A 23678-nucleotide genomic window follows, 5' to 3' on the forward strand; every position below is an offset into this window, starting at 1 on the left:
CCAATCTTCCTCAGCAAAAAAAAAAAAAAGAAGTCATCTAATAATTTCCTTGAGTTTAAACAAGACCATAAGTTGTTTTATTTTTGAAAATTCTGAAGACTATTTCACAATTTCCCTCAGTAGCCCATTCTAGAATCTAAACATAGCATTTTAAACCTTAAAAAATCAAGCTATTCTATTTTAGCAACTTGTGACTTAGATGAATTACCCCCTAGGCTAATAAAAATGCTAACCATTTAAAAATTATAAAACTTATGATAATTAGAGGGTGATTAAAAAAACCAGCTCAAACCCAGTCTGGGATATAACTTTTGTATGATGAAATTCACAATCTCCTTTTAGGAAGAAATCAGCATATCTGATAAAATGTATTGTAATCAAATTACGATAAATTCTAATGGGATTAAGAAATATTTGGAGGAACTAGCTTCTCTCACTCTATTGATTGTCAGTCAAAAATTTAATAGTCTTTAACCAAATGTTCTTTTTTTTTGTATTAGTGTAGTCACTTTTTTTTTAAACTAAATGTCTCTAATTTGAGTAAATCTTTGAATTGGCTGCTTTAGATATCTTCTCTTGTCGCAATTTTGAAATAAAACTTGAATACATGCTCATAATTAAATTATCTGAAAGATTTTTTTTAAACTGTTGTGAGGTTCAGATATCAAATATACATAATTATTGTTGTGATAGTAGACATGACTCTCATTCTTTCCTTTAATGCTGAGATTGTGTGTGTGGGTATCCTACATTCTGTCTCACTCAGATTAGTACATTATAGTGGCAATAACCTTAGGAGTCTATGAGAGAAAATAGTTCTGTTCAAAGGCGTCATGTATTAATATAGTAAACAATAATTACATATATGTGGAAGGAAGGAAGGAGGGAGAGGGAAGGAGAGAGGGAGAAGAAGGAGATACTTCGTTCAAACTCCTCTCTCTCCACCGTTGGGTAACATTGTTATCTGTATAGTAAGAACAACACAGGTGCTCACTAGATAGTTTTTGAATCAATGAATGAATGACTACCCCTCTGGGACTATTAGATACACTATTGCTTGAATGCAAAGAGATGGAGTAGATATCCTCAGCTTTCTTCCTGTTCTATGATTCTGTGGTTTCTTTGACTAAAAAGTTGGCTAGGTTGCAAATTTATTTTAAAATCTGAAAAGCAAAATGCTTTCAGGTGAAAACAGGGAGAAATTACTTCTCAACATGTCCACTTTAGCACCAGGGAAGCCTAATAAATATCATTATCATTTACATGGCCACGCAATGTAAATTCATGAAAACTATGTATACCAATAGCACTAACTTGTGGCTGGAATAAGAACCTTAACTGCGCCAAACTGTATTCTATCCTATATTAGCCATCCTGCTTTCAGTTAGTACATAGGAATGCGGTTGGCCGCCTCTCCAATCTCTAGTTTCTTGCACCGATAAGGAAAAACTGCTGAAGTCATGAGGCTGCTCCAGGCAGAGCCCGAATGTGAGTCATATGAAAGCTCCAGCATTGCTGACCTCTGGCAAAGAGGGAGGGAAGGAGGACACGAGAGGCAGAGGGGGAGAGGCTCAAGCGTGGGTTTTCTCCTTGAACCTAGAAGATTATGGGTCAAGAGCTGTGTGCGAAGACTCTCCAGCCTGGATGCAGCTGCCGTCGCTGTGGGGAGGGAGGCGATGCACACAGCTGTCAGAGGAGTGTGCCCGTGAGGACCGAGGCTGCGATTGAGGTATTTGTATCCCAGGAGGAGCATCTTCCTCTATTGATAAACCAAGGAGGTCAGAGACTCCCTCTCTGAAGCAGGGTCTGATTTTTCTGCCGTAGGTCTAAACCAACAAAAAGAAAATACTATTAAACTCACAGAGAATTTATGCCTGTTGTTACCAAATTTGGGGATTTTCTTGTAAACCAAAGGGGAAAAATAATCCTGTGCTTTGGACTGCACGAGACTTGGTTGACTTGAATTCGAGAAATTTAGTTATTCTTTTGGAATCTCTGAAGTGCTAAATTACAGAGCTGAACCTCAGAAACCCAGCTGCAGTATTGGTATGCCAGGATTCAAAATTTTAATAATTAGCTCATGGTTATTAGCAACGCCATGCCAGAAAATTATTCCCCTAAAGAGATAAATTAAGGGGACATGAAAAAAAAAAAAAAGCCCGAGTTACAGAGAGAAAAATTGGAAACCATCCATCAAAGAGATTTAGGTTAACCTGTGTTAAAGACAAAGTTTTAGGTGAAGAAAGAATATAATATTTCAGCAGTTGATGGTAGTATGATCTCTTTTTTAGGGACCTGACTTTCAGGAAAGGTGACTTTTGGGGGTGTAGGAAGCTCAGAAAACATTTGAAGAGTGAAAATCAGGCAAATAAAGAAAAAATGGTTTATGTCAGCCACCGACTCTTGACTTTGCATAAATTTTATTCCTGCACTTTCTTCTTTCTCTAGCTAACAGATCTAAAGGAAGCATCATGTTCCATGACTTCATTTCACCCCAGGGGACTTCAGACTGTCCGTGCCCGGAAGTTCAAGAGTAAAAGGCCACGGAGTAACAGTGATTCTTTTCAGGAAGAGGATCTGAGACAGGGTTTTCAGTGGGTGAGTGAGCAGCTGATGTTGATCAAGAAGAATTTACTGCATGCTTATCTAGGGAGATGGCCCTTACCTCCAGGGCAATTCCTGACCAGGCCTTCCCAAGTACATTCTGGTAATGCTAATTTCTCTGGAAAAAAATCCACACTAAAAATGTGCTCTTTCTTTCTTTCTCACTTCTCGCCCCTCCCTGTTCCCCTTAAGCAGAGGAAGAGCGTCCCTTTTGGGGCAGCCTCGTCTTACTTGAACTTGGAGAAGCTGGGTGAAGGTTCTTATGCTACAGTTTACAAGGGGATTAGCAGGTGAGTGACTCATAGCTGGGAGAGACTTTAGAGATGAGGACCCCACCCCCTGATTCGACGTTGTAAAGCCCCAGTGACACATGGCAGAAGTTCATGGCTTTTGGGACCTGGGCAAGGCACCATAGTCAATAGGAAGAGACAAGATGATTTAAATAGTTTGAAAGGAAACCAAACTTCACCTGCCCCAATTAAAGTCAGCTCACTAAGGTGCTTATCAGCTTTTCCTCTTTTGTGTGTGTGTGTGAGGAAGATCAGCCCTGAGCTAACATCCATGCCAATCCTCCTCTTTTTGCTGAGGAAGACTGGCCCTGGGCTAACATCTGTGCCCATCTTCCTCCACTTTATATGGGACGCCGCCACAGCATGGCCTGACAAGCGGTGCATCAGTGCGCACCTGGGGTTCGGATCCCGGGCTGCCAGCAGCGGAGTGCGGGCACTTAACTGCTACGCCACGGGGCCAGCCCCAAGAGTTTCCTCTTTTTTATTCAATTCAAAGAAAGTAGACTGGCCCACAGAACAGTTACTGCTCTTCAGCCTGGTGGGAAGTGCAGTTGGTAAGTTGTCTCTAAAGGGTTTTTCAAATCCCTCCCTAAGTCACAGTGACAGAGGTTTGCAATGGCAACCTTGAGCTTGCTCCTTCATCCTTCCACTTTGCCTTCGTGGAAGAAACTCAAGTTGGTTTCTACAAAGTATGATTTACGCAAAAAATGATTAATCCTGGGTTTTCTACTTCCAAAATACACAAAATGGCTGGGGAATAAAAATACTGCTAATCCAGAAGCCAAGTACCCGTTTTCGCTAACAACAAACTTTGTGAAACGTATACTAAAGGTCCATGACCTCCACTGCTTCTTAGTTAAGGTGGGAAAGTCAGAAGGTCGGATTTCTTTAATTTATGTTACTCCAATGGAGAAAAATAATGGCCCAATAAAAATAATAGTTGTTAAATGTTAATTAAAAAAAATTTAATGTAGGGCCAGCCCTGTGGCATAGAGGGTGAGTGCGTGTGCTCTGCGGCTGGCAGCCCGGGTTCGGATCCCGGGCGCGCACCGATGCACTGCTTGTCAGGCCATGCTGTGATGGCGGCCCATATAAAGTGGAGGAAGATGGGCACGGATGTTAGCCCAGGGCCAGTCTTCCTCAGCAAAAAGAGGGCTGATCTTCCTCACACACACACACACACAAAAAATGTAATATAAATACTACAAGACTACATAGTCATTATTTATCTTAGTACTTGTGTTAATATTTTTGTTAAAACAGGATTTTAGGGGAAATATCATTTTAAATATATTCTGCAGAAACAGGCTTTAATTCACTTCCATAGACTATCTTAGGAACTGAGAATATAAAAGATTTCCTTCAAGGGACTCAGCCTTATAATAATATGAAGAATACATTAGAAATACTTGTCCAAGTGCACAGAGATACATGTAAAAGTGCATTCACTGCAGCAAGATTTGTAATAGAAAAAGTAAAAACCTGGTCACAAATATCCATTAATGGAGGACTGTCTAAATAATCACCGTACAGTGAAATAGCACACAGCCATCTGAAGTATGAGATTGATGTACTAATATGAAAAGAAGTGCAATATTTTAAGAGAAAAAAGTAGGTTACAGAACAATATGTACCCTATGAACTCATTTAGAAAAAAGCACTCGGATGTACTATACATGTATAAATTTGTATGTGCATAGAGGAATTTGGAAAAATGCACAAGAGATCGTTAAAAGTAGACACTTCTAGTGGTTGAAACTGGGGTGGGGAAAGAAAGATCAAACTTTTCACTTTATTCCTTACCACGAAGGCATTACATTTATGATTTAAAAACAAGTTTAAATGTATCATAGAGATAGATGCCAAAAAGGCATTTGATAAATTCAACATCAATTACTAGTTTTTAAAACTCTGAGCAAAATAGAAATAGAATAATAATTCCTCATTATGATATAGAATATTTCAAATCAACAGCCCACATACTTTTTTGTTAAATACTAGAGACATCACTATTAAGTAAGAGATGGGGCAAGAATGCCCATTATCCTTTATTGTTGAAGATTATTGTAAATGTTCTAGCCAACGCAATGAGAAAAAAAAGACAATATCATTTTTGTGGATTATAGAATTGTCTACCTACAAAAACCAAAAGAATCATCTAAGGAACTGTTAGAAGTAGTAAGATAGAACAATAAGGTAATCAGTTACAAAATCAAAGTATACTTATCAAAAGTTGTCTTAGGTATTAGCAATAACCATTAATAGAAAATATAGTAGGGGAAATTACTCTCACGATGGCAACAACAAAAAATCATCAGCATCAAAAAGTGGGCAGGATTTATGTAAAGACTTACAAAGGGACATAAGGGACTTGAAGGAAGAGCCGACCAGGCATTCATTCATTCTACTAATATTTATTGTGCACCTACTGATGTGCCAGGCATATTAGCCAATAAAGATTCAACAGAGAACAAAAGAGACAAAAATCTCTGCTCTTGTGGAATGTACATTCTAGTAGGGCTGAGATAGACAATAAATATGTTAGTAAAACACTGAGTTTGTCTGGAAAGAGTGAAACAGGGCAGAGGGACACGGAGTGCCAGAGCTGGGTGGTGGGTTACCGTTCTAAGAAGGGCGATGAGACAGGCCTTGCTGAGAAGGGAACACTTGAGCAGAGACCTGGCAGAGGAGAGGCGTGAGCTGTGTGCATGGACAGTGAAGAGAGCTGCAGGCAGAGGGAACAGCAAGTAACAAGTCCCTGAGGCAGGAGCAGGCTGGCATTGGAGGGGAGAGAGGAGGGAGCTGAGAGCAGGGAGGGGTTGTAGTTGCCGTCGGGCAGTAGAATAGGGTCTCATAGGTCATCCCAGGGACAGTTGTAAGGGTATTTGAATTAGAAAATCTAATAGTGCAAAGATGTCAACGATTCTCTAATTTAGAGTTTTAATGTAGTCTCAATGTGTTCAAAAGCTACCGTAATTAAAATAGTGTAGCACAAGTATAAGAAAAGACAGGTCAAAGAAATACGATTTTTAAAAGTGCAGAACAGTCATGAATCCAAGTATTAGTAAGATCTAGTGCATAATCATGGTGGCGTGTGGAATATGTAGGGAAAAGAAGGCAGTCCAATAAATGGAGCTGGGACAATTGTTTGCAGTTTGGAAAAGGTAAGCATGCAGTATGAGTTCCCAGTGCATTAAAAAGTTAAATGAAATAGAAAACATATGAGAACTAGAAGAGTAGGTAAGAGAATTCTGTGTCACGTTTGGGCTGGAAAGGTCTGTCTATATATAACACTTTTTTTTTTTTTGGTGAGGAAGATCAGCACTGAGCTAACATCCGATGCCAATCCTCCTCTTTTTTTTTTTTTTTTTTTTGCTGAGGAAGACTGGCCCTGAGCTAACATTCCTGCCCATCTTCCTCTACTTTATATGGGACCCCGCCACAGCATGGCTTGACAAGCAGTGCGTCGGAGCATGCCCAGGATCCAAACCTGAGAACCCCAGGCTGAAGCGGAGCACATGCACTTAACCGCTTGCACCACCGGCCAGCCCCCATAACACTTAAATCAGAACCCATAAGGGAAGATTGGAAGTGTCCATGTGCCCCATCTATCCAAGTATGTCCTAGGAGGCCCCAATTCTGAGATACCTTTTTTTTGTGAGGAAGATCAGCCCTGAGCTACCATCCATGCCAATCCTCCTCTTTTTGCTGAGGAAGACTGGCCCTGAGCTAACATCTGTGCCCATCTTCCTCCACTCTATATGGGACGCCGCCACAGCACGGGCTGACAAGTGGTGCATCGGTGCGCGCCCGGGATCCGAACCTGGGCTGCCAGCAGCAGAGCGCGCACATTTAACAGCTACATAGTGTGGCTTGCCCCCTGAGATACCTTAATAGAGGTTTCATTGAGACAGTTACCATTGTCTGATTGACCTGGGAACCCTAGAACAAAATCAAATGTGACCCTTTATTGTAGGTGCTCTCAGCATCTTTAAAATGTTAACATATACCATGACCGTCTAAGAAAGATTAAGAATATTTAAAAAATATAGGGGCCAGCCTGGTGGCATAGTGGTTAAGTTCGACATGCTCCACTTCAGCAGCCTGGGTTCTTGGGTTCGGACCTTGGGTGCAGTCCTACACACCACTCATCAAGCCATGCTGTGGCAGCAACCCACATACAAAATAGAGGAAGATGGGCACAGATGTTAGCTCAGGGCTAATCTTCCTCAAGCGAAAAACACGAAGATTGGCAACAGGCGTTAGCTCAGGGCCAATCTTCCTCACCAAAAAAAAAAAAAAAAGTATAAAGAGTTTTCTAAACATATTTACCAAAAAACTTTTTTGGGAGGGTGGGGAGAATTTCACAGAGCTATGCTCTGAGTAAAACATTTCGGAAAATACTGAAACCATAAAATTTTTAAATTTCAAAGATGATAAGGCAAACAAAAGAAATTGGTAAAAGTATATGAAGAATATTTCAATAAAAATAGGCAAATCACGAAAGAACAGAAAAGACCAATAAACTTATGAAAATTCAGTTCTTTTCAGAAAAGTAGTTAAAGAAATAGAAATTAAAATGTGATAATCCTTTTTACCTATTAAATATGCCAAAAAATGAAGATAAAAGCATGCTCCATGGGGCTGGCCTGGTGGCATAGCAGTTGGGTTTGCACGCTCTGCTTCGGCAGCCTGGGGTTTGCGGGTTCCAATCCCAGGCGTGGACATGCGCACTGCTTATCCAGCCATGCTGTGGCAGGTGTCCCACATGTAAAGTAGAAAAAGATGGGCACGGATGTTGGCTCAGGGCCAATCTTCCTCAGCAAAAAGAGGAGGATTGGCAACAGATGTTAGCTCAGGGCTAACCTTCCTCACCAAAAAAACAAAACAAAACAATGAATGTTCCACAAAACAGCAAACCCCACATTTGTGGGGGTATGTCAAAGGGATGCAGGAACCAACTGAAAAAACTCCCAAAACAAAGCTGGAAAAATTTGAGCAACAAAATAAATAAATTAGTATTGGCTTATAACTCAAAGTATAAAATAAATATCTATGGGGGCCGGCCCGGTGGCGCAGCGGTTAAGCGCACGCGCTCTGCTTCAGGGGCCCGGGGTTCGCAGGCCCGGATCCCCAGCATGCACGATGCGCCGCTTGTCAGGCCATGCTGTGGGGGCGTCCCATATAAAGTGGAGGAAGGTGGGCACGGATGTTAGCTCAGGGCCAGTCTTCCTCAGCAAAAAGAGGAGGATTGGCATGGATGGTAGCTCAGGGCTGATCTGCCTCACAAAAAAAACAAAAAACAGAAAACAAGGAAAGTTCAGAAAACTGTCACAGTCAAGAGGAGCCTAAAGAGAGAAGACAACTATCTGTAATGTGATACCTGGATGGGATCCTGGAACAGAAAAAGGACATTAGGTAAAAACTAAAGAAACCTCGGTAATCATATTGCAATACATAAATGTATCAAATCAACACACTGAACACCTTTAACTTACACAATGTTATATGTCAATTATATCTCAATTTACAAAAAGGCTAAGATAAATTTACACATATCTACTGTGATATCTACTTTAAAAGAGAAAAAAAGAGATTAAAAAGAAAGCATTTTGAAACAAAATTGGAAAGCCATAATAAACTTATAAGTGCTGTGAAAAAAAAGGCAATATATAACAGCAAATGAATTTTTAAAATTTAAAAATCATCTACAATCCATTGCTTTAGCACAGCAATTGCCATGTGCATTTTGTCTTACACAAGCACACATTCTATATAAAGTTACAAACAAGGTGTGCTTGCTATCTTGTATTCTATTATTCATTTCATCATGAATTTTTTGCATGTTTCTTTCTATATGTCTCTGGAATTAAGCTTTTGTTATGAATGCAAAATATTCCATTGTATTGATGTACTGCAAATTTTTAAACTGTTCCTCTAATGTTGGACATTTCAGATATTTTTATTTTATTTTCTATTATAACTAACACAGTAGGGGATATCTTTCACGCATTTGGAATTTTAAAAATCTTTATTAAATAAGTTTATTGGAAAAAAATTCCTGGGCATGGTACTTTATGACTTTTCCTATGTATTATCACATTGCATTCCTCCCAAATTTTACCAATTTATGATGCAACCCACAATAAATAATACAATTTTACTGCAAAAAAACCCACAAACCACTGAAGAATTCCTAACAAATGTACCACACTAATTAGTATAAGATGTTAACAATAGAAGAAACTGGATGTGAGTTACACGGAAGCCCTCTCTACTATCCTCTCAATTTTTCTGTAAATCTAAAACTGTTCTGAAAAATAAAATCTTAAAAAAAGACAACCCTGCCTAGCGTTGGGGACAGAGTGCTGGCATGGCCACTCTCATAACCAGTTAGTGGTGTGATCAGTTTGGGAACCTGTGTTCAAAAGAATAGAAACTTGTGCACAGCATACTCTTTGATTTAGCAATTCCACCTCTACCCTAAGAAAATAGTAGGAACTGTATGAAAAGACTGATCTACAAATATGATTGTCACTGTATTTTTTTTTTTTAAAGATTTTATGTATTTATTTTTTTCCCTCCAAAGCCCCAGTAGATAGTTGTATGTCATAGCTGCACATCCTTCCAGCTGCTGTATGTGGGACGCGGCCCCAGCATGGCCGGAGAAGCGGTGCGTCGGTGCGCGCCCGGGATCCGAACCCGGGCCGCCAGCAGCAGAGCGCACGCACCCAACCGCTAAGCCACGGGGCCAGCCCTGTCACTGTATTTTTATACTAGTCAAAAGTTAGAAACAATTTAAAAGCATTTGAAATTGGCTAAACACATTGTTGTATATTTATATGATGACATATTATGTCATTTTCAAACATCACATAATACAAGAATGAACAAGAGAAAAAGTTAAGTTGAGGAAAAACGGGTTGCTAATAATATGACATGAATCCCACTATATTAAAAACAGTATATTTATACTTGCATTAAAATCTTCTCTGTTCTCTGGCACTTAGCTTACATCAGCAGACAAAACAATGTATCAGGGGAGAGTAGGAGGAGATGAAGAAAGAGAGAGAATGGTGGGACCAGGCAGATAGGCAACACCTCGGAGGCGATTGTAAGAATTTGGCTTTTATTCAAAGTGAAATGTGGAGATAGTGGTAGGTTTTGAGCAGAGAAGTGACTTATTTTGACTTTCACTTAAAAAGGATGCCCCACGCTACTCTGTTGAGTGCGGATAGTGGGGGTACAAGTGTACCAGCAGAGAGCCTGTTAGGAGGTCACCACAATTCAGATGAAAAATAAAGATGCTTACATAAGTGCACAAAGAGGAAAAAAAGGAACGATATACATCCAAATATTATGAGGATGGATTTGTTGCGTTTTTTTCCTGTGCTTTTCTGTGTTCTCCAAATTTTCTACAATGAACATATATCACTTTGGTAAAGAGAAAAAATGTCTTGGTAAATATACATATGACTTTTAAAACTTTTTATTTTCATAATTTTATTTATTTATTTTTTCCCCCCTAAGTCCCCATAGATAGTTGTATGTCATAGCTGCACATCCTTCTAGTTGCTGTATGTGGGATGCGGCCTCAGCGTGGCGGGAGAAGCAGTGCGTTGGTGTGTGCCCGGGATCCGAACCCGGGCCGCCAGCAGCGGAGCGCACACACTTCACCGCTAAGCCATGGGGCGGCCCTAAAACTTTTTATTTTGAGAAAATTGTAGATTCATATGCTGGAATATATTTTGAAGGAAAGCTACTTTTGTTAAACTATCCTTAGTGTAAACTGCTGCTCTGAACCTTCTTGATAAATATGTGCCCTCTCCCCTGACTCTCCTAGAATAAACGGACAGCTAGTGGCTTTGAAAGTCATCAGCATGAATGCAGAGGAAGGAGTCCCATTTACAGCCATCCGGGAAGGTAAGAACAGTCAAATGGATCCGAGAGATCTGTTTTAAGTCCTTGATTTGGTAAAAAATGCATTGAGTCTAGCAATTTGGTGTCTAGCTTTTGATATTTTTAGAAGTAATATTATAACTGCAATTTTATTCTTCATACTAGTTTTCCAAGTACATTTACACTATGATTTTATTATTTATTCCTGAGGAAATTAAGATTCAATACTATTATATTAGTTGACTAAGACTATGAACTCAATGAGTACTGAGTATGAACTCAATACCTTCTGTGTGTGTGGTCCCATACTAACGCTAAGGCTATATCTATATAACCCCAGAAAAATCCATATAAAAAAAGAAAATATATATATAATCACACAAATTGTCAGTAAGCAAATTGCCTGAAAATAAGTCGTTTAGATGGCATTTGAAAAACTCTTTGGCAAGGCATGCATTTTTAGTGTTGCCCTGTTTTCTCTGTACCCTGGGCAGTATAGCAAGTGGGTAAGGAACCTAGTGTCAGATGGACTTGGGTTTGAATCTTAGATGTACCAATTACTAGTGGTGTGACCACAGGTAGGTGACTATACCTAGTTAAGCCTCGGTTTATTGCAGAAAGAGGATAATTATGCCTATTTCATTGAGTTGTTATGAGGATTAAATGAGAATATGCATATAAAGCACTTATCACAGAGTCCATTTTCAGAGTTCAACAAATGTTGGCTACTATTATTCCATTCTTGTTCTTTTCCCTAGTGATGTCTTGTTCACCATCAAGATAACTAATAATTTATAATATAAAAGTCAAAAAGCCACTATAGTGAAAATAAATCATTAAAAATGCAATTTATTAACCTTTTTACATGAGCCATTTGAAATAAAATGTTGGTAGGACTGCTAACCATTCCAGCAAAAACCCAGAGAAATGGCTCTTCCCTGGCTTTAATTTCTCCCCTTTTAACTTCTTCATCTTCCCTTCTTTATGGAGCACATACTATGCGCAAAGCAGATTGCTGGGTGTTGTGAAGGATGAGAAGGAAAAGCCCTAATCTTTGCTCTATATCGTTTTCAGTCTTAAGAGAGCAGATGATTCAAGTTACAACAAATGTTATAATGGAGATAAAAAAGACGTCAACTCAGATGAGAACCCGCTAGTCTCAGTGTGGCTGATGAAGTCGGCACATTTGGGACTGAGCTTGGAAGGACAGGTTACGCAAACAGGCATGGAAAAAGCAATTCAGAAAATGAGTTTATAACTGAATTTGATGCCATTTTCAAAAGTCTTTCAGAGCCCCTGGGAAATACATCATTTTGAATTTGAGTAGAAGGGCCAAACGGCAATTGGGTTATCCTGGTCGGATCAGGTGCCTTCTGGAGGAAAGCATGGTTTTAAGTGTTTAATATAATGGAAGCTGCATTTACTGATGTACTTATTAGTGGTCGCCATGAAAGGATGATCAGCTTTAGAAAGAGATGTGTAGATGAGTTAAAGAGTATTTCTGAACATAATGGAAATCCCAGGTCACCAACATTTGGGGAGGGTCTCTAGGCCCATGTTCACCCCATTCTTATGGCTTATCTTAAGCCTTTGTCAGGCTTGCTCGCTCTGATTTTGCCCACAGCCACGTTTTTCAGGTTGGCATTTGACTTAAACATTGAAACCTTTTGCTGGGTTTGCTAGCAGATGGTTCAGAAAAGCTGGACCTGTACTGTTCTGCAGGCTAAACGTTCCTCTTATCGCATGTTTGCTGAAGAATTGCCTTTCCATCACAGGTGTTTGCAATTATATTTAGTATTCATCTGTGGACTTTCTTGGTTTGTTTTATGGACTTACCTTACTGAATGCTTTGCTTGTATAATATTAAAAACCACAAAAGGATTTTTGACACATTGGAGGTTGTTAGGCATCCAATTTCCAACAACGAACGTTTCTTTTCCACCAGTGTGAAAGCTTGTTAGAGGAGCCCTCTCCCTCAAGAAGATATGAGGCCTCGTTTGAAAACTTTGGCACTGTCCCATTTTTCCTGTAAGAACTTTAAGGATGTGAGACCAGGGAGACAGGAGGTTAAATGAGAAGGGCTGGAAGACAAAATAAGAACAGCTGGAGTTCATTAGTTAAAATCCAGGGTCACTAGCTAAAAAGGCAACCGAAAGCCACGTGCAGAAAAACTGAACGAGTAATGCAGACTTCTTTAAAAAGCCTTGAAACAGGAATTACTTTTCCTGAACAGTTTGGCTGCTGTGATGGCATATCAGCCAAAGATTTATTGAGTAGGATTTTACTACATGTACAGTCTTTCTATTTATAGGTAGAATACATGTGGCAGTTTATTAATCTGGTCATTTGGAACACTGTGTGATCTTAACATGAAATATTATGAAATTAGCAAAAGTATGAACAGCACTGAGAGAAACATCTCTTGAAACACGCGCCAGATTCTTTTCATGTGTTACCTCCTTCAATCCTCTTAACAACCTTTACAGATAGATATTATTATTATTCCAATATAGCCATGATACAAACCAAATCTCTCTAATTCAACAATCCATACACTCTATTCATTCCCTCTACAGGTATTTATTGAGCTCCCACTATGGACAGGCGCTCTGCTGGCTGCTGGATACACAGCAGTGCACACAACAGACAAGTTCTCTACCCTCATTCCTTGCTAATTATAAAGATTAACCACCTTCATAGCAGCTTAGAAAATCTTTCATAACTGGTTCTAGAATTATATTTTAAATGTTTATTTTTACAAGTAGGAGAAAACACTTTCATTTGAATAGGCTAATATTTTAAGTTTTTATAAAAGAACACGTTCCCTAGTTTTATTAAACTATATATCAATATCTTGATAATGTGCATTATTTTAAATATCTTCTATAAAAATAGAAACTTTGGGTTTAAAAAGGACTTCCAGGACTTTCAGCCTGTTAACAGCATTTGTTTAGGAAGCAGCCATATAACCAATCTTTTTTGAGGACTAGGCATATGACATAATCTCTCCTCCCAATAATCTGTTTTTTAAACCCTTACATCAACTCTAGTTGGTAAAGTATGTTATTTTTGTTGTAGCAATGTAGGAATCTAAGCCTCAGAGAGGTTAGGTAACTTGTCTGAGGTCACAGAGCTAGTAATCAGAGTTGTTAGGTATTAGAATCTATTCTATTCTATTCAAAATCCTTTCTATATTACTATAAAGTAGATAAATTTAGAAATCCTTAACTCAAGCATTTCTCTTTTAGCAACAGTAAAAATAAAAGCAGAAATCTATTTTTATGATACATTTTGTATAAATGTTAAGCAAAATGCAGAAGAAATATTTTAAAGAAAATAATATATAATATTGTATATTTGTCGGTTCTGATTCTATCATTGACTTCCAGTAATTGCAGTGTTTAAATTAGAAACAGTTTCAGTTGAAGATATTTTAAGATCATTCTCTAGCAGAAAACATTACAAAGTAATTATTCCCAGTCCAAATAGTAGAAAGGGGAGCCAAAAATAAACTAAGACACCTCCCCAAGGTCATACAATGAGGTGGAGGATGCCAGCTAGAACTGCTGAGTCAATGGTCACCATACAGAGATTACGGCAGGTCTGGTTAGACAAGAAACCCTCCGGTGAATGCAATCAAAGCACGGCAGGGACATTATGCGTTTACACGTGCATAGTTACATTTGTATCAAACAAAATAGTGCTAGGATGATGGTATGTGATCGGGATTACAATTCCAAAGAAATCAGATGATAACTATTATCTAACATGTGTCTTAATATTTATCTACATTTATATAGACGATTTCTTTTCTTGGAATGCATAACTCAACTCATTGACTTGATTTGTGACACCCAGGCTGGAGAAAATATAACATCAGGAACTACAAACTCTTTTTAATCCAATGCCTCATGTGCGGTGGGTGTGGGAATTGACTCCATTAGTGACTCCTGCCTAAACTCATTACAACTGTCTGGTCTTCATTAATTCACAAGCACTTATTGAGCACCACATGCCAGGCCTGTGCCAGGTGCTCGAGATGCAAAGACAAGGACAGGGGCCACCCACAGCCTAGAGAGGGCTTTGACCACCAGACACTCTCTCTATATATGGTCTTGCCCCAGGACTCTGAAAATCAGCCTTGTTCTTCCTTGTCGTTGCCATCCTTACATTTTCTTCTAAACTAAAGCAGAACAGAGCAGAGCAATATCAAAACATCGTGACCCATTGCACTTGCAAAGCATCAATTTTCCTCAAAATTCACAAAACCACAAACTCCAATGAAATTAATAAAACCAAGAAATTAGATATTCTCATATTATTGCAAGATGAAAATATTTTTTTCTAAATTATTAAATCTCTTACACATATGAGAATCAGATTAAATTCCATTGGTTGGAATCCCATTGGTATTTAGTTGGTCCTAGTAAGCACCTTTTTTGGACATTTAAAATAAAGAAAGAACTACTTCGCATTTTTTAAAATGTGCTGAATAACGTTTTGTCATGGGTCATTTTTCCTGATTTGAGATTATGTTGTTTTCTTCAGGTTTTCTCTTTGGCTTTCTGAGTGTTCTCACGATCATACCAAGTTATCACATGTAAAATTCTTACAACATCACCTGGCATGTGGGAAATGCTCAATGAGTGTTAGCTATTATTATCATCATCAACATCATCATCATTATAAAAGTATTTTAGAAGCACTTAAAGTACTTCCATTGTGATTCCATTTGTCTGGAGCTTTAAAGACTCCCAAATTTATCTTTGCATCTTTTCCTTGAGGAAAAACAAAAATAAGTATACTTAGAATATGTGAATTATAAAAACAATAATTTTACAGGAATCAGAATGCTCTGATTTTAGGCTCTTTCCCCTTCTCAGTTGGCTTTTGCCTCCCTCAGCTGATTAGCCTGCGGAACACACCACATCCTGCTGTGAAGTGTATGAGCTGGCCCTGAAATAAGAAAGAAGACCTTTCCTTCCTGGGTTTAAGACCCACATATCTGAGGCTGTAGGCATTTTAGATCCCTCTGGTGGAAGGATCAAGCCATATACTAATACCGTGAGAGAAATGCTTTAAACATCATCTGCTCTTTCATGTAAATTCCCTATTATTGCTCATCAAATGTCACAGTTTCTATATAAGTATTTCAGTGGTTCTGGGGTGTTAAAAAAGCAGTAGTAGACGTGGCTATAACACACAGCGTTTATAAAGCAACTCCAAGACATAGGGAATAAAAGCATCTTCAACAGAAATACCTAATGCCAACCAATAATAGTACAGAAATGTTAGGTAGTGACCACTAATTCAATAGTAAATATTTACTGAGTGCTCATAATATCCCAGGCATTGTTCTAGGCACTGAGGGTACAGCAATAAGCAAAAAAGACAACAGTGCCTGCTCTCCGTGGAGTTTATATTTTTAAAGGTGGAGACAGACAAGAATCAGACAGATAGCATGTCAGGGGTGATAGAAATATGGAGAAGAGTACAGCAGGGTACGGGATGGAGGGTCACTGGAGACCCACTCTCGTGGGTCGGGGTAGGGGATTGCTATTTTATCAAGAGGGGTCAGGGTAGCCCAGACTTTATATATATCATTTGGGCAGGGACCTGAAGGAAGCAAGGGAGGAAGCAAGCAGAGAGCGGAGACAGGAGGGTTACAAGCAGAGACAGCAGCAGGTGTAAGACCAGGATGGAAATGTGTCTGGAAGGGTCCAACGAGCAGGTAGGAGGCCAGTGTGACTAGGCCCAAGTGAGCAAGGATGGGAGTGTGAGGAGATGAGGGTGGGGAGGTCATGAGGCTGGGCAGGCCATTGTAAGTCCTTTCCATCTTACTCTGAGTGAGATGAGACACCACTGGAGGGTCTGGAACCAGGAGCGACATGCCCTGACTTCTATTTGAGAAGGATCACAGTGGCTGGTGTTTTGTGGGGAAGAGACCGTAGGAAGGAAGGGAGGAAGCAGGGAGACTAGTTAGGAGACATCTAAAATAATTCAGACGAGATGTGATGGTAGCTTGGCTCAGGATGGTAGCAGAGGACATGGCAAAAAGGGATTCTGGACGTGTTTTGAAGGTATTGCCAACAGATTTGCTGATGGATTGGATGAGAGTGGGAGAAGAAGAGCTGAGAGAAGTTGCCATTTACTAGAGTGGTGAATCCTCATCAAATGGATTGATGGTTTCAGATGATTTCTGCAAAGAAATTGTGGATCAAATATAAGACTATTAATGCAAATGTAAGTGAACAGCACAGAAATGGCAAAACAGACACTTTTCCTACTCCTATGAGACAGAAATTATCAAGAAAACTATGCTAAATAAAGATGTATACCCACTGTTGTCAGCAGTGAGCCCCACCCTAAGTAGATATTGTTCCTTGAGTTTTCCAGCAAATGATAGTGTGAAGCCATAGTGATTAACAAAATATGCCATCATGATTTTAAAAATAAGCGTCAAGAGTTTTAGTAATATTATATTTAAGCGAGACTAAAATTGTATTAAAAATAAAATTAAAATATCAATATTCTTAGCAATTTTGGCTTTACCATATCCTTTTAAAACCTAATTTTGGTATATCTTTTGTAATGTGTGTGTGTATGTGTGTGTAGAGAGAGAGAGAAACAAAAATTCATGAACATAATTTATAAATAAAAATATACATAAAATACAAGCATTCTCAACTAATGTTAGAAGTCATTGTGATTATGGAAGGTGTTAAAAACTCTAGCAGAGACATGACATAACCAAGATTTTAAGATGTTAATCTGGAAGTAGGGGTTCAGTGGGGTTCACGGCGAAAAGGAGGGGCAAGAAGCTGATGGCTGGGATATTAATTCTAATTTGCACCTGTGTGATGCTTTACAGTTACCAAGGGTTCCGCACATGGGATCTCGTTCCATCCTTCTGTCAATCTGTGAAGTCAAGTCAGGAAAGGCATTCTCTCTTTTTCATAAGGAGTGAATTGAGACTTGGGTTGAGATTCTCTCCCGACCTCACTCAGATAGAAAGTGACAGGGCCAGGATTCACATTAGAGTTTCTGACTCCACAGTTTTTCGTTAGAACACTTCATAAATATATTTGATAAATTAAGTGCTTGCTCTTGGCTGAGCGTTGTACTAGGTGCTGTGTCAGCATCCAAAAGAGAGGGAAGTCACTCCCTCGGTTCCCATGTAGTCTTCAGTCTGGGACTAGGGACATTAACAGATGCCTGTGAGACTGTTTACTATATTTACAAAGCAAAGTACTTGTAAAAGTGAAATAATAAATTTAGCTCATAGGGATTAGAGGGGCAAACAGTAAAAGAGCATTAGTCATTAGAGCAAAGGAGGGTTAACAGGTGAGTAGGGAGCCTTTGGTGGTAAGAGGTTCTCAGCTGAAACTGACTTAAGCGAAGAAGGAAATTCACAGATCTGATAACTATGGGCTTGCGGGATGTGGACGATATCACCAGGAATCCATGTCTCTCCATCTCCCAGCACTGTTTTTCTCTGCCTTAGATTTACTCCCAGGCATGCTCTCGCCAGGTGGTGGTAATCTGGCCAGAGCAGCTCCTGGCTAAATCCTACAAGCTCAGCCCTCGGAGTGGAAAAGAAAGCACTTCATGGCACCAGCAAAGTAGGGCTCTCCCAGGCTTGGGTTTTGTGCCTGTGTCTGAACCACACACTGTGGCTGGGGGTGCTGTGCTCTGATTGGCCAGGCCTGGGTCAGATGCCCACTCTTGGGCAGGGGTGGGGTCAGCCCCACCAGAATAGCATGAGCTGAGTAGGGAGAGGGTTGGTTCCCCGGAGGAAAATGGAGGTGTCCCCACTAGAAGGGAGAATGGCTGCCAGGGGGGCAAAACAACAGAGGATCAGTACAACAGGATAAGATTCCTGAAGCAAGCAATTGTGTTCCAAAATTTGTAGGGAGTATTTGAGTTTGTTTTTAATCTTATGGAATCCTGGGCGAGAGTTGGTGCAGGGGATTCATGATATGAAGACATACCCTGCAGAACACTGATTAGGGTTTTTTATGCTTAACGTGTCCTTTCCTTTAAGTCTTAAGGACACTGTTTCTTCATGTAGGGATGCCCTGAGCTGAGACTTATCATCTCCTTATTGAGCCTTTTCTGGTCTCCACTCTCCTGAAGCTGGGGGTCTTCCTATCTCTGGAGCCCCCAGAGACAGCTTTTCAAACCCTCTCCCATTCACTCACTGGCCTTTTGTGGTGACTTCTCCCCTTTAAGGCTGCCTTTAGTGACCTCATAATAACCTGTTATTGACGATGCGAGAGAGTCCTCTATCTCCCCACTGCCCTGGGCTCCCTAAGTTTGGCCCTCTCCTCTTTTCAAGTTTGCATTTTCTCCTGTCCACAGAGGTTTGCAATTCTCCCTTTAAGAAATCCCCTCCACTCTCTATTATGTTTCAACAATCCTTCATCCCATGCTCTTATCCCTGCCCTCCACCAAGCACATCTGTGGGCCTTCTTGACCCCCTGTGGGATTTTAAATTTTAGAGAATGGTCATATGTTGCAAAGTCCTCTCTAGAAAGAACACTCCATTTCCTGCTCCCCCAATGGCCTCTCTCCAGGCTTCCTCTCCTGTAGCTCTGAAGCAGAGATGATAAGATTCCCAGAGGAAAGCATTTGCAAAGTGCTCTGAGTGCTTTGATGAAATTGATTGGGTAAATGGAAACATATTTTTTGCAAGGGCTCCAGCCTGTAAGAAAAATAAGTTATGTAAATGCAATGACTTGCCATTTAACAAGTAATGAAGGTCCTTTGTGATTTTAAATATTATTTCACAACAAGGGACTTTTTCCAGCTGTAAAAAACCAGAATGCTTGATGTGAAATGCTTAAAAAATAAATGCTGCTTGGTGTCTTTTAAAGCAGTACTTTCATTATCAATGATTGAATTAACATCTTTGTTTAATTTTTCTAGCTTCTCTGCTGAAGGGTTTGAAACATGCCAATATTGTGCTCCTGCATGACATAATCCACACCAAAGAGACACTGACGTTCGTTTTTGAATACATGGTGAGTTGCCGCAGCACTTTACAAAGCATGAGGGGAAAGCCTGGCGCTCGTATAATGAATCTGTTAATATTTTATGGCATGATAAAACTTTCATTACCATGTGGAAAGTGTCATGGAAATTTTCATTACTGTGATTCATGGAGGCTGTTGTTCTCAGTCTGATTCTTTGGTCCTACTTCTCCACCCACTATATTTGCTGTCTTTTTTCCCTCACCAACAGTAATAAATAAGCACTTTGAGTTTGCCTCCTAAATAAAACTTTTGCACTTATTTTTTATCTATTTTTAATCACGATCTGAGCAGAACCCAACATTTTTTCATTGACAATAAAGACATAAATCACAAGGTTTTAAAAAATTATATGCAAGTTTACTAAAGAATAACTCACTTTGTATTTTTGAAAGGAAAAAATATTCAAATAAGCAGAAGGAAATCATAATGTGTGTGCACTTAGCTTCCCTCAACGACACGTGGAGAGTGGAAAATCCCCACGTTGCTGTGTTCAGTGCCAGTCGTTTAAAATGAGCATCTCTTTGTGCCAAGAAACAGGCCTCCTTCTCGGAGCAGCCAGTTGGAAAGGCATGCTGTGTTTGGCTTTAACAGTAGAATCTCAGAAAACCTGGTTATGTACCTTATGCTCCTTGTTCTCAAAGATTCTGAACATTGTCACACTCTGACAGTCAAGCCTATGGTCTGCTTTAGGACATAGTCCAAGCACCACTAACACCCCTCTCTCCACCATCTTTGTAGCACACAGACCTGGCCCAGTATATGTCTCAGCACCCGGGAGGCCTTCATCCTCACAATGTCAGGGTGAGTACTTTGAGGGGCACGACTCTCCTCTGGCTCACCCACCACAGGAGAGTTTCGAAACAGACTCTCATCGCAAAGCAAAGTCCCATGACACTAAATAAGAAGATGAATATCGTTGATATTCCAGAGAAAAGTAAAAAAAAAAAAGAGAGTTACCTCTCAGATATGGAGCAATGTCTAGCTGTTTTCTGGGCAGCCGGGCCTTGTCAGTCATTGCCATCATGCAAATGTCTTTAGAAATATACACCAATTAAAACAAATTGCAGTAAAAGGAAAGAAGTGAAGCTAGGCCATCATAAAATAAATGCCGTCTTCATGGCAGAGGACTGTGGTCTGTGATCATGTCTGTGTTGTACTTATATTTCCCCACTAGAATTAGCAAATGAAGTACCTCTGTTGGATCTTAATCACTCACCCTTTTGCCTGCTCTATTGGATCCTATTATATCTGGGACTGACTTCCATTTTGCCAGTAACTGGAATAGAAGTAATAATAAACTTTTAACCAGCTGTAATTCTACATCTGTTATAAATTTTAGAAATCATTTGTATTTCATACTTTTCATTCCCTAAGCTTTTATTGGCGTTAATTAATTGGCCCTAAACATAACCATATGAGATTTGTATATGATGTATTCATTCATTTAACTAATATTTATGTATTCATTTATTCATTCATTCAAAAAATATTTATTGAGTACCTCGTACTATATTAAATTCTGAGGTTTCAATAATGATAAGTTGTGTGTCTTCTTTTCAGTGAGCTTAAAGCCTGGTAAGATATACGGACTTAAATAGACAGCGGAAAGCAAAGTGACAAGGGCTATGGCCATGTTAATTAAGAATACTATGAGAAATCAGTAAGGGAGCCTAATCCACCTTTGGAGGCAAGGGGGAAAATGTTTGAGGACAGGGGGTTGAGGAGAGTGAAAACATTTTAAAATAGGTGTTGGAGAATGGGATAGAGAACTAACTAGGAAACCGAGAAGGAATGTCTAGTAGTGTGTTAACACCCTGGTGAGGATGAAACCATTGAATTATCTGCATGAGCATGGGATTTTTTTTAACGGCAGTGCTTAGCAATTTGAATAGAGGAGCAGAGAAAGTAGACAGTTGAATTGATTCAGAGTTGGAGTTTTGCCAGACATGTGAGAAGAAAAGACAGTTGGGCAAGAGAATTGAGGAGATTGTCAATAGATAGGTTAAGGTGATGGTCAGCAGTTTCTAAATTGAGTCTAATCCGAGGGAAAGAGGTAAAGATAAGCAGGTTGCTGATAGGTAGGGAGAGAGCAGAAGAGTCAAGGAACTGGAGGTGTTGATGAAATAGAATGGTTGGAGAAAGATAAAAGATTTTCAGGCTTGAGTGACTTACATACCAGACACTGTGCTAAATGCTTAGAAAGATAAAAAGGCAGAGAATACATGATTCCTGCCCTCAAGAAACAAAAACAAGAGATAAGAAATATACACCAACATTATCAAAGAGTGTTTGTGAATCATGCCAAGTAAGAAGTAAGACCTAGTATTGTAAATGTGCAAAAAAGTAAAAGATATCATCTCATTTTAAGAGGTTTCATTAAGCCAGACCTTAAAAGATGCATTGCATTTCAAGGCGCTGGAATAGAGGAAGAGGTTACAGAAAGAAGCAATGTTTTCAGCAAAGGCACAGAGCAGGGAAGTAGAGGATGCGCTCAAGGAAGAGGATCCCAGAGTCATGTGCTGTTGGGTTAGAGGGACCACTGTGGTGTCAGTGTTCAGGTTCTGACTCATTAGTGGGTTATGAAATCAATTTGGTGATTAGCAACCAGCATTTTAAAAAATGAAATGGAATGGATGAGAAGAGAATAGAAAATATTAGAGCACATTACACTTAGTAAGCCTTATTTGGTGCAACTTTTGTTCCAGTTGAAACTGCACTTACATCTCTGTATGGATGTGAATACTGGATACATATATATTTCTTACTGTGGGTTGCAGTTAAAAAAAGACTTAAAAACACTAGGCTGGTCCAACTTCCTTATTTTGCGGAATTGAAATCCAAGATTTGAGAGAACAAATACTTTACCTGAGGTTAAAGACCTAGCTTTTGCAATTGTAAGAGGGATTCTTGGTTAATATTCTTTTCCACTAATGCTGTACCGCATCTCTGGTCCTGTTGGCCCAAGATATAGAGTATATTATTGAAATAGGGTACGTAAGTCCAGGGAAATAGATTGATAGGTGGCTGAGAGCCTTACTTTCTAAGATGTGGACTTTATTCCTTAGACAGTAGAGTCATTAAAGGAGTTTGAGTTGAGAGAGAATGATGTGATCAGAAGGAAACTTAGTAACTGTGGTCTGTGGGATGGATTAAGAGAGGAGATTGGAGTCAGGGATTCCAGGTAGGAGTTCGTTGATGCGGTCTAGCCCAGTGCTTCTCAAACTTCAATGAGCAGACGAATGACCCAGGGATCTGACTCAGTAAGTCTAGGGCGAGGCCTGAGCTTCTGCTTCTACCATGCTCCCAGGTGATACAGGTGCTGCTGGTCGAGCACCAAACTTTGAGGAGCAAGGATCTAGGTAAGAATAAAGGCTTCAATTATGGTAGTGAAGGTAGGAATGGAAAAGAATGTGAAAAATGGAAACAAAGATGGGTTTAGCCAGGACACGTTGACTAACTGGGCATGAAGAGGGCAAGGATGGGGCCAAACATGACTGGTTTTGAATTTGGTTGGCCAGGAGAATTACAGCTCTGTTAACAGAAACAGGAGACAAAGTTGACTTGGAGAGAAAGAGGAGGAGTCCTGTTTTGGACGTGATGAGCTCCGAGTTGAGGTGGGACATCTGAAGGGAAATGAGCAGCAGCAATGGAAGAGGAGATTGGTGCTCAGAAGGGCGACATAAGCTGGAGGTGCAGATTTGTGGGTAATCGGCACGTGGAGTTTGTAGTTAAAGACAAGAGAGTTGGTAACCAAAAGAGCAAATACACAAAGAGAGAAGGACTGGTGATAGAACTTTTGCCTTTAGGGGAGGAGAAGAGGAACAGGAAAGAGGGACCAAAGGGAAGCAGC

The 23678-nt window shown here is 39.7% G+C and overlaps 1 protein-coding gene across 5 annotated transcripts in view; it reads left to right on the forward strand.

The window, feature by feature from the left end:
• Positions 1–1539: 1539 nt before the first annotated feature.
• CDK15 (cyclin dependent kinase 15) overlaps positions 1540–23678 on the forward strand; it is a 90888-nt gene continuing 68749 nt past the window's right edge. For 3 of the 5 annotated variants that reach the window (XM_087435623.1, XM_087435620.1, XM_087435622.1), the window contains exons 1-6: positions 1540–1729; positions 2449–2598; positions 2797–2894; positions 10738–10817; positions 19722–19816; positions 20567–20629. In XM_087435623.1, the coding sequence (XP_087291749.1) occupies positions 1607–1729; positions 2449–2598; positions 2797–2894; positions 10738–10817; positions 19722–19816; positions 20567–20629 (609 nt within the window). In that variant the 5' untranslated portion in view covers positions 1540–1606. The remainder of the gene's footprint in view (positions 1730–2448; positions 2599–2796; positions 2895–10737; positions 10818–19721; positions 19817–20566; positions 20630–23678) is intronic. The other 2 variants (XM_014784744.2, XM_087435621.1) reach the window with 1 other exon arrangement.

Source organism: Ceratotherium simum, chromosome 9 (genome assembly GCF_057802395.1).
Source record: "Ceratotherium simum simum isolate JZ-2026a chromosome 9, ASM5780239v1, whole genome shotgun sequence".
NCBI lineage: Eukaryota > Metazoa > Chordata > Mammalia > Perissodactyla > Rhinocerotidae > Ceratotherium > Ceratotherium simum.